Source organism: Coturnix japonica, chromosome 2 (assembly GCF_054131305.1).
Source record: "Coturnix japonica strain WE chromosome 2, WE-NBRP24, whole genome shotgun sequence".
NCBI lineage: Eukaryota > Metazoa > Chordata > Aves > Galliformes > Phasianidae > Coturnix > Coturnix japonica.
In genome coordinates this window covers 39,031,931-39,046,401 of record NC_140664.1, presented here as the reverse complement: position 1 = coordinate 39,046,401, position 14,471 = coordinate 39,031,931, and the positions used below count along the sequence as shown (strand labels likewise).

At 40.2% G+C, this 14,471-nt stretch overlaps 1 protein-coding gene across 4 annotated transcripts in view; it reads right to left on the bottom strand.

Moving 5' to 3' along the window:
• Window positions 1-14,471, bottom strand: part of GAREM1 (GRB2 associated regulator of MAPK1 subtype 1) — a 93,517-nt gene that overhangs the window by 20,776 nt on the left and 58,270 nt on the right. For 3 of the 4 annotated variants that reach the window (XM_085537463.1, XM_015855448.3, XM_085537460.1), the window contains exon 3: window positions 2,642-2,772. The exons of the other annotated variant lie outside the window; for it this stretch is intronic. In XM_085537463.1, coding sequence (XP_085393589.1) covers window positions 2,642-2,772 — 131 coding nt within the window. The remainder of the gene's footprint in view (window positions 1-2,641; window positions 2,773-14,471) is intronic. 4 annotated transcript variants of the gene reach the window in all.

Genomic DNA, 14,471 nt, shown 5'->3' with positions numbered 1-14,471 from the left:
CTACTGCTGGTTCAGCCAAAGTTAGGGTCCTGGAGTAGCAATGATTTCTTTAAATTTTTCTTCTAAGCACAGAGGGTCAGAATATCCTCATCACTGTAATGTAATGCCGTTAAATAAAACAAAATAATCTGTGTTTACGCAATAAATATTAACACGGAAAAGGCTGTAAGATACCTTTTCACAGAAGAACAGACAGAATGCCCATAATTTTCTGCTAGGAATAGATTAGATTTTGACTGAAGAGAATTAGCTTATCCCCAGATCACTCAGATTTACTGTGCCCGTAGATGCTGCTGGCTACTGGGTACCAGAGGTGACCAACAAGGTATACAAGCACAGTATTGACACATACACACACCAGAAGAAATTAACATAAGTAGTTCTAACCATTACAAAAATTTGGTTTAATCTCAAATTCCTGCTTGCTGTTCTGTGAAAAGCACTCGGGACTCTGCCTTCTACTCAATGGCATGGCCTTACAGCACTCCTCCAAATACACCACAGGACCTAAATGTTCTGCCTCAGCACACTTCCCAGAAAGCCTGTCTAGCTGGGAAACAGTAAGGAGGGATGAGAGATGTCTCCTCGGCCTTTCTTAAGGTAAAGTGGCTCATTTTCCTCTTTATGAACTGAAAGCACACAAAATAAAACAAAACTTCCCTCTTAGAAAAGATGTCACGGCACTTTGTCATGAGAAAGCAGCAGTTCTCTAAACTACAGATCTTGCTGCCTAGGCAGCAGAGGAATTAGTAGGAGGACGAGGTTTGCATGAAGTCAACTACAGCAGTGGCAGCCAGCACGCTCAGATAGATCTCAGCACACCATCATACAAGAACTGTCCAGTGGCAGTCTTTAATTCTATCAGCTCTTTCTCCAAAACGTACCCACAGCAGTGGACTTTTTAGAATAAGAAAAAAAAAACTCCCAGACATCATGATGCCTCCTCATCTGAAGCGCTTCATTCGATATTTCAGACATTTTTTATTCTTTTGTATCAGATTAGCTAACTTCTGGTAATCTTAATTTAAGCGAACACACTGCTTCAGACAGAAACACCATCTTTCATATCCTAAAATTGTAGCATATGTCATTCTGTTATGTATAGTTTTTAAACACTTCTACAAGTCCTGCTAACTCATTCTTTAGAAGATGACAAGTTTGGAACAGACTTCTATGAAACTGGAATAACAGCCAAGAGAAATACTGCCAAGATACCTCTTTAACTAGGTTAAACCTGGATTATTATTACTGTTATTTACATTGAAGTGTACAACTAAAATATCTTTTAAAATGGATCTGATACGTAATAGTAGGCTATGCTTAATTCTGAGTTTGCTAAATATGACAAAGAGGTTTGAGAATACTGGTGCTAAACTCAAGATGTAATGTTTTATATTTTGAAAAGCTGCCTTTTTCAAAAATCATGGCTGCACATTTCACTGTGCCATGCTCTTGATCTGGACACAGATACACTGAGAAATATTGGCACATTGGTGGATAAGGCTGGCAGTTCCAAGATGATAATGATCTTCTTGAGCAGAAATGGAATTTTCTTGTTTTCTTTATTTGGCTAAATATACCCTAAAAATTCAAGTGTTTTATCTTTCCCCTGTAGTTTTCATTCATGAAAGGCTCTGTTGCATGGTCTCAGGTTAATTAATTGATATCATAAATGTACAAGAAACTTATTGTCCTGAAAGGCAAGAGTCTGTGCCTCTAAATGAATTAACTAATAAGTTAATTATTGCAGTCTTCAGTAATCATGTTTCACACCTATAAAACCTGAGTTTTGCTGATGTCCCCCAACTCTAGCAGTGCAAGAAAGAAGCCATTAAAAATATATGGGTTATAAAAAAAAAGCAAACGACACACTATTACACCAGGGAGTGGGAAACTCTATACTGGTCTCTTCTGTACACAGTGCAAATATACACCACTGCATCTCAGCTCTGGGATGCTGTTCTGCTCTTTCACCAGAACTGACCTACTTTGCACACGTGATCTCCGGGAAATACAGGTAAGACAAAGGAGATGAACATGATCTGTTACCATTGCTTCATGCCATAGCACTGTAGTTTGGAGATGCGAAGCCCTCTTCTGACACTGCTGATCCAAAGATGAGCCCAAGAAGTGCGCATGCACAAACACAAATGCACAGAACAAGGCCACCTTTTCTATTTGTTTCCTCTATTCACAGTGACACTTTCTGCAGTAATTTGGAGAGAAGCAACACCATCGTTTCACTCTGCACACTCTCTGAGAATAAGGCTTTCTGGACAGGGATTTGAGCAGCTGCTGCTTACCAGAAAATAAAATTCAAACTGCTGGAAGTGGGAGGACAAAGGGGGCAACAAACAACATTTGTTTAAAATCTGGCAGCAACATACCGATTAGATGAATTATGGGATGCAGCATCAGGACTGCTCCCTGAAGTGCCATAGGATAGGACAGCCCTTCTAGGACGTGTTGATTTAGCACTGCAAAAACACTCCTGAAGAGCACCACCACAGAAGGCAGAACTAAAGACCCGTTTGTCTCAGAAATCACACTTCCCACACAGTGCTGCTGCTCGCTTGCCATGTATATAAAGGTTGTAACAGTTAATCACTGAGACAGAGATAAATATTTACTCAGGGACTACCTTAACGTTGAATGTTATTTCCTCCATGACGTAAACTCGTTCAGGAAATGCTTTAGCCACCTCCTCCACACTGTTAAAATACTGCACTGGCTCCTTAATATCTCGGTCTTGTTCCAGCAGCTTAAACTGCCCTGAAAACAGATGACAAACAGAAGAGTTGTAAGATATTTACATTGGACAACTGTCACTGTGGCAACTGCTGGCTCAACTTCTTCACTGTTTTCCTCAGTCAATTTTTCCGGTTATTAGCAGCCAAAACACAAAATGAAAGATTGCAAAGAGCCTTCCGAACCTGCTATGAAGGGCACCCAGTTTCACTAGGACAGAACAAAAAGAATGTGTGGGAGCTGCAAATTTTATAAGATCTTTTTATGCTGTCTAGAAACAGTAAATAACTACTGAGGCCCCTGTGTTTGTGTACTTAATTCACTGGAATAGTATCTGTACAGATAACATTTTTTGGCCCCTAATAATAGAAGCGTTACAGAGAGAAAACACACCCAGTACTAGAAAACCCCAAACAGTAAATACATCTTTTTTTGAAGTATATATTTTAGTGTCATCAAAACGCCATGAAAGAATGTGAGGCTACAACCCTTTTCCCCTGGGCTTTCCTAACAGTGGAACAGTGTGGAACAGCACCTAGTGCTTAATTACAAGCTAAGCCCTCTGAGAACTTTAACACCACAAGAAACATGACAATACACATATAAAATCCTCTCAAAGGTGGTCAGCCTCTGACGAGTGTTAGGAAGAACCATTTGTTGTCTTTTCCCATGGTTTCAGTGTTGTGGGAGGCAAGGACCAGCACCAAGGAGCAATTGCTCTTGTGAGTAACATACACCAAGTTTAGAAATTTGTTTTATAAATACAGGCACAACGAAAACTCAGACAGATATGTTGCTGTTTGTGCGACAAATCAGCAGAGCGATCTCCCCAAATTTAGAAACATTAACTACTAACATTAACTACTACTAGGCTAGAGGATGATCTCAGCGAGAGAACAGCATAGCAGGCCTCCTTGTAAGGAGCCTCAAGAAAATGAGTAGAAGTCCGACTAAAATCTGTAAATTATATTTTAAAATGAGCAATGAGCCCAGGCATTGGCTTATTGCTCACAGCGCTCAACTTCATGAAAATTCATCCAATACATGTCAGCCACCTACAGAAATATTCCCACTCCTTCAGCATTTTTGTGCGCCACACACTGTTTCTCCTACGTACCTTCATCAGACATCTTCAGAGGATTTACCCGTACAGAATAGCTAAAGACGCTGTCATCTCCCATGTGCTGTTTTGCAACTGTTTAATAAACAACTGTACTTCAAACTTCAGCTGCCGGTGTGTTTTTCTAACTCTGTGTCTGCTTCAGGACACACCATCATTTGAAGTTCAGCCAAGTCAGCTCAAGTTCTTCAAAGATCAATGCTACTGTTCCTATTGCAGGTATAGGCAAACCTTTGGTCTGACCTGGTGATGCCGTTCCTGTAGTGAACCGCACTACCATCATACACTTCAAGGACGACTTCACCACATCAGACCAAAGCTCTGCCTCGGTGCAAAGGAACCTGGGGCTCAAGGATGTTCAGAGCACAGAAAAGGTTTTAGCTTAGTAGCTCTAAGTTTCTACCCTGTAAATTTTATTGTTTCCTGAAGGTATTTAAAAGTTTCAACATAAACAGACACCCGACCTGAAAAAAATGCTGGCAACTTCTTCCAGCTTTACAGTGCCTCCAACATCAAGAGCAGAAACTGCAGGAATGACAAAGCTGTGCCTTTCAGACACTACAGGTAGCCATAAGAAATCTACAGCAGATGAGCACTTGAAAAGAACACCTTACATACTCAGTAGAAATGTATCAACACTGTGCAGCCCATTTTGGTGCAAAGCAATCAACCTTCATAAAACAAGTAGAGAGGTGCTCGGAAGTGGAGCTTCTCACAAGCTCACTTGCTCACAAGTAGAGAGAAGCTGGAAGTTGTGCTGTTGATAAGGGACAGAGAGGGAGAGATGAAGGAAGAACTGGGCTTTTTAATCCCCTAGTCACTACACATAGACAGTGTAGTTCTGTTGTTAGGACTTCCCTGTCAGCCACTTCCTAACTGAGAGAAAGATTCACTCCCCAGGTCTGCAGGTCCTCCTCCCTCCAGACACACAGATCTCCTATGAAGGAATTTCAAGAGAGTACATGAACCCTGTGAAGGTAGATCTTCACCTACATGTGCTAAGACATGACACAGCAGCAGAGACTATGTGCGGCACCAGGGAGTGCCTGATAGAACAGAGAAAGCCACTCTGGAGCACAGAGCAAATGACAGTATTCCACATATAGTCATTAGGGATAAGATGCTTTTATATTAGAGAGAAGTTGTCACAGTGTTCTCCGTGGGTTAACTACTGGCTGTAGTTCACTCCTGCTTGCTTTGGAATTGCTCTACAGGGAACACTGTTGCCCCTCTTCAGTTAATGGCACAGCCACCTGGCTGCAACCCTATTTGATTGCCCAATTTGGGATCCGGGGGTTTGATCTGTGAGATTCTCAGCTGCAGTTGCTATTTGAGGCAAACTGTGATTACAACTTATAATGGCATTTTATACTTCAAGTCCCCAGAGGAATAAACAAACAAAATTACTGCAAGTTCTAGAAACCTCAGAAAGATCTGCTAAAGCTAGTGGGGTTACCTCTGATTTAACACCCTTACAGAGCTGAATACAATACTGCATGGAAGCTACGTAATAGCTGGAAACTGTGATATATTGCAGAGATAACATTTTGCTGGTTCAGAAATAAATAGGGAAATCTTGCTCAAGAGTGGGAATTGAGTTAAGCACAGTGACAGGGCATGAATTCATATGAATAATGGAGGAGAACATCATCTTGAACAATAACATTACCCAAACAGTATTCATCCAGCACTCTAAGTGAGGTCTTTAATTCTAGGTCCTCTAGTTACTCCGTCTGGAAGTGCACTAGTATTATTTTATTACGACTGCTTCGGTACAAAGAGATGCTCAGAACCATCTATGTAGCTGTCTGTGCCATCCTCCCTTCCTTCAGCTGAACTGCACAAACACAAAACTGTCTGTGCCTTCGCTGCTAAAACACTGCAGTTCACAAGGAGGCTGACTACAGAGGAGTACATACAGATCCAAAAGCACATAATAGAAGGGCAGCATTAATCTTCTTCTGTTACGAAATCAAGTATTCTGTGCATGGAAGCTGTCAGGGCTGGATGTTAAAATGCTTTTCCTTTGGAAAATTCTCTGGATTTTCTACAGACTTTTTTTTTTGGAATTTATTTCTTCATTGAGAAAGGCAGACTTTTCTATTGGAAAGAGAGAAAAAGGGCAGAAGAGGGGCCTGCAAGACACTTTTGAGCCAGATGTCAAGTAAGTAACAGGGAGGAAGCAGACAATTACTTATTATGTTCCTCCCCAGTCTCTCAAACTGCCATAAAAAAAAAGAACATAGCTGAAACACAAGTCAAATAGACATAAGTCCTGACTACAAGCTGAAATGGAATTTTATTATCCTTCACAACAGACAAGACTCCATCAAGAGACTTTGCAAAACTAACAGCAAGCTTAAACAAATTACTGCACAATTTAACCGCGCTAACTGGGAATGTGACAAAAAAATTGAAGAAAATCTTAAGTTACACATTTGTAGAACTATCCCCCCTTCTTGTGCTGCTACAGAAGAATAATGAAATATTCCTCTAGTAAATCAGCGCAGGTTCAGAAAGATCAGCGATATGTTATATTTGCACGGTCCACTGAGCAGGTGTGGTTACTCCTTTGCAGCCAAGTGCAAGGGAGTAATGAATGACTACTGCAAGCCTTATATCTCTTTATCTCTAAGTCTGGCCTCTGGCAGACAGAGTATTGGAACAATTTCATTCCAGTATATATTATCTACACAGATTATGAAATCTTATTTCCGTGTGAAGGTACTTACAGCAGAGACTGTAAATCCACCACTAAAGGAAATGAATCTGAAAAGATAAAATGCAGGGAAAGAATTAAACCAGGGCTTATCCCCCAGTTTATGGAGGCATTTATTAAAAATGAGTAGGAAGATGAGTCCATTTTCCTTCTTGCCAGAAGCCAAATACTTGTGAGCAGGATCTGTGCTAGGTCATTAACCAGCTCCTTCCACCCCAGCCATTTGGTTGCTTCTGCCACTTCCACTGCTTAGGCTCTTGCAAGTTTATGGAGATACAAAACTGCAGTGCAACTCACTCAGGTATTTCTTCAGTGTAAGGTCTGCTGGTCTTAGCAGCAACCTCTCCTTCAAACCCAAACACCCCAGCTGTTATAAAAGCTCTGACCTGTATCTCCAAAACAAAAATCAGACTGTTCTGTAAATAACAAGAAAAAAAGTAGTGGTATGTCATCAGTAGAAAACATGGAAGATCACCAAAACATCTGCTCAATTGCATTCGCTGTTAGATGTTTCCCTAAGGAGGCAGGAGTTGTATTGTCTTTCAGCAGCTTTGATTACTTAGCAAGTCTCACATCTCTATGTGAGACACTACATGCAAAGCCTTGTGCTCCTCCAGAATGCGCAGACAGCACAGCGGGGTAGCCAAAGTACTGCAGAGGTTTATGTTTCATATTATTTGTCGACTGCTGACTGCACTTCAGTATTTCAAAGAATAACAGACTTGAATCAAAGAGAAAAGGCTCTCTGCCTTCCAGATGACCACATTTTAGGAAAAAGCCAATTTCTGTCTACAGTTTTCCGTGCATCAAGATGATGGGAAACAACTTTGTCTTCCACTCCCAAAGGGTGATCCTTGATATAACTGAGCAGAATTGAATAACAGAAGTCTAAAGAGTAAAAAAAGAAACTGTAAAGAGGGCAAACCGAGGTAGCTTGCTAGATGCTAGGGAGAATGTCAGTTTATTTCCTCACTTTTCAACTCCACCAACTATGTCATAAGCAAGAGTTCTTCCTTCCCTTCCTAATTTGCAGATAATTCAGCCAGTCAAGAACAACAAATCATTTTTAATTTGAATTGACATTACCAAAATGTCATTGCATAGAGCCTACATGTGGCATCAAGGAGTGCTGGTGTGACATTGGTTGAAGATGCCTAGAACTGAGAGAAGGGAGAAAGACCAAAGAACACTTTGAACATGGGAATGTACAACTAAATCAATAACAAATGGTTTGGCAGACTTGCAGATGTAACAGGGAGCAGGAAATTAATGCTTTCCTTTGCTTCTGTCATTTTCCAGCTTGCAGAAATCCAGAGCTTGTTCCTAGCTCTCTACAGGACAGATGTTTACCTTGGAGTTCAGGTGTTTAGGAGCAGAAGTGATCCTGGGTCTCCATTGTAGAGAAGACAGCTGAGGCAGGAAAGACTTATTACAGAGGAAAACAGCAAATACAATGGTACACTGTTTTAAAGAACACTGTTTTCAACTACTGAGGAAGACAGCAAACCTCAAGCCAGCTTGTGCAGACAGGCTCAAAGCTCAGTGCCCAAGGAAAGGACAGGAAAGCTAGTTCCCTGATCCATTTAGGAGGGCTCCTCATCAAAGAAGCTATTGGCTTCACCTTGGACTGGAGCTTGCCAGAGAACTGACGCGGGTATGATTCAATTCTGTGCTAAGTTAATCCCCTTATCAAATAAAGAGCAAGGAAACCCTTCCTGGTACAGATTCACCCTTATCTGTCACAACAACATCTTCTGAGAGCTACATTAAAACAAGGTAGAGAGGTAGGGTGTGAAGATGGAAGTTTTTCTGAGTTATTCATAAGAATTTATTAGTGTACTGCAGCCTGCTGAAAGCGACAGGAGGTTATAAAAGGGTAGAGAATACAGCAGGAAAACACGAGTCTCAGCTTCCAAAGGGTGAGGACTGGCCCACAAACTAGAAAAGCTACAACTGAATCTTACATTGTAATCACCATGAAATAGCTTTGAAATACTGTCTCTGTTTTTTAAGAGCCGCCTGTCTATACTTCTTCCTTGAGGGGAAAGGGATGGAAGAGTACTTCCCGTGTCCCCATCTGTCCCCAGTCATTTGGAAATGTTGGGAATGAATTAAAAAAAAAAATAACAAAAAAACAACAGATGAAAGATGAACTAGGGACATATCTAAGTAAACATAATACAATTAGAATTCATCGAGTGTACTGGAGCTAAACTTATGGCCCTGTGAAGCAGAGGGCAAGGCACAATGGCACATTCAGTCAGAGATTGTGCAATGTTTGGTGGGGAAGGAGCCCTTCAGATGAATAGCTTTACTTCTCAGAAGTATTATCAAGATTTTGAAGCCTTAAATGCCTTTATTCCTCTCCGTGTTATGTCTGCTATACAAATACCCATTCAACCACAGCAGAATGAGTCAAGCGTCAGAACCCAGTGAGACATGTTGAAGCAGAGCATCAGCACGCTGATGCACCACCTGCTCATATGCATACCAGTGGAGAGATCAAGGGAGGGAATGCAACCAGGTTTCCCCACACAGCAACACAACGATTGTGCTTCACATCTAAACCTCCAACCCCAAGCTGCCAAAGCAATGGAGACGATACAGTCTAGCATGCTATTCTCTAAATCTTACTATTATGACTCTTACTCAGCACAACAAAATATCTGATTCTATTGGCGGCATAAGGCAGACAACTCAGTCCAAATGGTGACTGATGATAGTTTAAAGCCGATTTAAGTAACCGATTATGGATGAGAGGGAAATTTAGGTTACTGATTATGTAAAATGACAGACAGGAAACAAGTCTAACCTCTACCCTTTGTTGCGTAAGTTATTATCATCACAAATGCTATATTACCACAATGAAATGTTCCGTTTTATGGGGTCACGTTGGAGTGTCTGGACTAGTAAGAAGCTGACTAGATTCCACTTACTCACTGGGTTAACATCAATTGAACTTGTAATTAATATCATTTCATTCCTTTCCCACATGCTACCAGCAGACACTATGAATGCTTCATACGCAGTTTTCTGTCAGCATTCAAGTTCACACACTTCAGTGGCCATGCAGAGCAGTCTGGTGACTACTGCACTGTCTGACTTTCTTAATTACTACCAAGAAAAGCCACTGCTGGTTTCCTGTTGAACAGTAAGATCATAAACACACATGCATGAAGATGCCACACTCTCCTGGCGAACAGCAAAGCTAATTCAGACTTCAGCACAAGGCAGCCAAGAGCAAGAGAGTAAAGTTACAGAGAGGCCAGATAAAACAACCCAGAGCTTGCATGAGAGAGTTGAGATGACTTTATTTATAAGCAGATGTCCGATAAGAAGCTTTCCTTATGTGATTGCTATTCTTTTCAAGCTGCACTGGAGTGCTACTTACCTCTCAGTTAAGAAAATGCTAAGTCACTAAGAGCTAGCTACACTCATTACTGCAGTGTCACTCAGTATCCTTATGAGAACCACCGCTGGAAATGCTTGCCACCACTGATGATCCAGAACAAAGGTAAAGCGAATGTGTCTCCTGCCTAACAAACAGATGCCTCCACCAGAAACTGTCCTCCCTGTGAAAGGATGGAGAAAGATGCAGAACCAAATGTGAAGAAGTATGTGACTACAATTCTTATTGTACTTAAAATCACTTGTCTTTCTGAACAAATACTTCACTTCCATTTATACTTGATACATCAAAGTTGAGTCAGAGCTAAAAATCAGACTTGAGGAGTGGTGACTCAGTTTAGATGAGTGAAACCAAATTCAGGATCAAACTTTGCCCTGGATGGCATTCAAGCCCCTTAAGAAAATCTTAGTTAGCCCAGAAAACTGAACGTTGATTTCCAGTATTAATATTTATTGATAAGTGCATGTTTCTTTAAAATAGTAAATTCTACTGGAATGTAAATATATATAGTATATATTCCAATATTATTCCAATATACAATTCCAATATATAGTAAATATATTGGAATTCTTCTAACCCAAGCAGATTTTCCTATTTCAGCAAAAGGCATTACATACATTGAAAGTTAAGAGGCAGTACAGGCTCAGTCAGTCTTTAAACTTCCTCTTATCTAGGTGATCTCCCAGATCATCAGTATACACCAGTTTCAAGTCATTACAAGAACATGGCTGTCTACAATAGATTAACATTTAATTAAGGCACAGAAGAAAGTTACGATGAGAGTAATAGAATAAACCCCTCGTTAACATCTGAAATTAATACTACTAGGTTCAAGCAGGCTCCAACAGGCCGTATTAGAATACCTGTTACAGATTAACTAGACGTGCTGGAGATTTTGTATCACAGCCGCATCAAGAAATTCTGCCTTTATCATGGATTTCCTCATTAACATCTATTAAGGCTGATGTTACCACCAGCAATGGCACAGCTGCAGTTTATAACATGTGACTCCAAGTTCCAAACCCAGCCTTGTCCCTTCCCCTAGAAGGCACTTTCTCATGGGAAATCCACATAGGAAGAAGCATTTCTGTCTTTTCACTCTTTACATATCGGTTGGTATAGCAGACTTAGGTTTCTTGTGCAACTGAAGTATCAATGGAGAACAGAAGTGTTTTTTAAGAGCAGCAGTACTTCATAGCCTGAGCTCAGTTTGATTAGTGTTATTTTACTTCTGGTGTCTCAATATGTTGAAAAAGGTAAAGAGAGATTGTCCACCAACAGTGAGTTAAAGTATTTTAAACACAGATTGCACTTGCAAACAGTAGTTCAATATACATCCTTATTACTAACGGCCACAAGTAAAAGAGGATGTTTATTTGAGGTTAAAATAAAAACCAGACGGCATTCAAAAAGAATTTTGTCTACCAGTGGCAATGGAGGAATCCTATACGAACAGATGGAAGAGACAAAACAAGCAACTTCTGCATTCGTATCTTACACAAGTTGCTGGATTTGGAAGCCACCTTTCAGAATATGTATTTGACAAAACACAAAGTGGCTTTTCCAAATGACACCATACATATTCTTGTTAAGACATTTCTTGTTAAGTCAAAGTTTTTGCAAAAATAACAGCAACAATGGCTAAGCTTAATCATTAACTTCGTCTAACTCAGCAGCAGCTTTTATTTATTTCATAAACACAATGCTCACCAAAACTCAAGCAACGAGTGTTCCTGCCCCACTGTAAAGACACAGCCTGCACTCACACACCACCTTCTCTTTCTGCTCTTTTGCTGACAGAACCTTTTCATCTGACTACTCCCACACTACAATCTCCATCTCTACAGCCTGACTTTAACCGCATTCATTGCTGTCGTGCTGCTTGAGTAGCCTTTTGTGCCCTTCAGGTTCTGACCCCGCTCCCCGTTACGCAGGCTGTGGTAGGAGTGTAGGCCGGTGTGCGGTAGAACAGCCCAGCTGACAAGGACAGCCATGTATGCAGCACTGCTGCTGGCAGACACGTTTGGTGCAATAAACAAAGCTAAAGAAAAAAAGCATTCACAGAGCAGAAATCTTTAAAATGTATGCAGCCCAATACTGTATACAAAGTGCTTTTGTTTCATGTTCAGGAACAGGTTTTATAATTAACTGAATGGGAAGCGTTTTAAAAACCAGGAACAATGACTGAGTCAGCAGTTCCAGCTTTTGGTAACTCACAGGGCTTTACACAAGGCAGAATATGCATATTTCATTCAGAGTTATACATTTTCATCAATGTGGAGAGAGGCTTCAGAGCCTGGGCTTGGTAGCCTGAAAGAATGTCTGTGCATTATAGACTGTCTCATTGTTCTGTAGCTGGTATCTCATTCACTCACTGAACACACATGATTCACAATCTCTAGCAGAAACTTCGTATTTCCCCACCCCGCTTCTCAACTTAAATCTATTGAAATATTTCATGCAAATTATTATTATTAGACCTGTTGCTTTAATAGCTCCCAACACTTGTGTATCAACAAGGTAGAGGCTAAAGCAACTGAAAAGTATTTTGTTAGGAAAGGTTTTTTTCCTCTCCCTCGCCCCCCCCCCCCCCCCCCCCCCCCCCCCCAAAGCCTGGCACAGGCTGTATCTTAGATTATGTATTTATAAAATGTTTAAATTGGGTGTGAATGCAATTTATTATAGCTCTGACCACCAGCAATTATGAACAAATTCTGGAAAAAAAAAAAAGTTCACTTTACTTCTGGAACAAATTAGACAACGTATTTCAAACTGAAATGAAGCCAGTTTCCAAAGAAACTCCTTATTTACACAGTAGATCCAGCTTTGGCAAGAGACCTTAGCGGAATAAGTGCTACATCTACTTACACTACAGCTAAAACTATATTATCAAGAATTTAAACGATTGGAAAGCCAAAATGATCGACAATCTGAAAAAATCATTAATTAAATACGTGTAATAAGTTACATGCTCAAAATTTTCTCATCCATAATGCTGGAATATGCAACAAGAATGCAAAGTAATTTGCAGCAAACATTTCTAACATTTATTTACAGTCAGCTGTCATGTTTACATCATCACCTCAGCTGAGAAGGTGTTTTGCTACCTGTGTTCTGCATGTGGTAAGCCATCTTTTCAATCACTGTGTATAAAAGCAGTAAAGTCTGTCAGAATCATTTATCTGGTTTCTGGTACAACCCAATGCTCATTCAAGGCTTTGCAATTTATCTACAAAGTCAAGAAAGCTTTCAGTAACAGTACAAAATGAATGAAGGCAGCTTTTAAGAATGAACATTTTGGCATACGTTCACAGCATATGTGAAAGTGTCAAACAAAAAAATAAATAATTAAAAACCAGATGAGCTGAAAGATGAGTGAAGAGAGTTGGTGGATAAGAGAGTACTGCTCCAGCATCATCACCTCATTTCATCTTCATTTCTCCTTAAATGAAACCCATTAATGGAGTCAGCCTGGCCTAAAACTGCCTGACAGAAAGTAAATACTACAGACTACACATCTTGTGCTTTAATTGTGTGTATTTCTAGTAGATCACTCAGGTGATTTTGTTTTCTCCACGCAAATGATAATTCACGATTTAAGAAAGTTAAACCGTGTATTGCCGATGCTTCCTGAAATTATAGTGAATACCTTATCTGTGATTCTAGTGAAATCTTTTTGCTAATACTGGCTTGGGGCATCTCCAGCTAAAAGCCATTTTTGTACCAATTCCATGTTGCAGCCTTTCATGGAAAGGGCTGTGAAGTGGTAATTATCAAAGTGTCTGGTCTCCTATTCATCTTTGAATGCACGCATGCTTTCACAGATGTTAGACTATCACTAGACACATTACTACATACTAATTTTTAACTACAGAAGCGAACATTATCAGCGGCAAATGGTCTACAGAAATTGTGTGCATTAGACTGCCATGGAAGAACTTTTCCTTTAAAAAGAGGCCATACCAATGCTACCTCCAAGCCTAAGAAAAATACTGTTAATATCTCTGTATCAAAAAGAAAAGTTATTCACCAAATAATGAAACTAGTCAACACTAGGCAGTTTGTGTGAGCATGAAGATTTAATGTGGTGAAGAAGCCACGGATAGGAAAAAGAACAACAAAAAAGACAGCATTTCAGACTTAGAATTGGTTTACTAGAGAAACTGTGAGAGAGAACGAGAGACCAGGTTATGCTTAGAGACCAGAAAGACTGGTAAATCAAGCTGGAAGCAACTGAAAATACAGGACTGTCCAAAGATCGGTCTCAATGCTACTTGTGTTGACGGGAAGTAGTCATAGGCACAGCTTCCACTGCCTGGACATACGGAGCTATAGCTAATAGGCTTATCAACATACAGTTTCACTGGTCATTTAACTAAACTGATATACAACGTGTTTAGTTAAGTCCCTGAAAGACAGTGATTAGCTCAGATAAGTCAGATACAGTCAGATCCCTATGTCACATTATCAGCAGG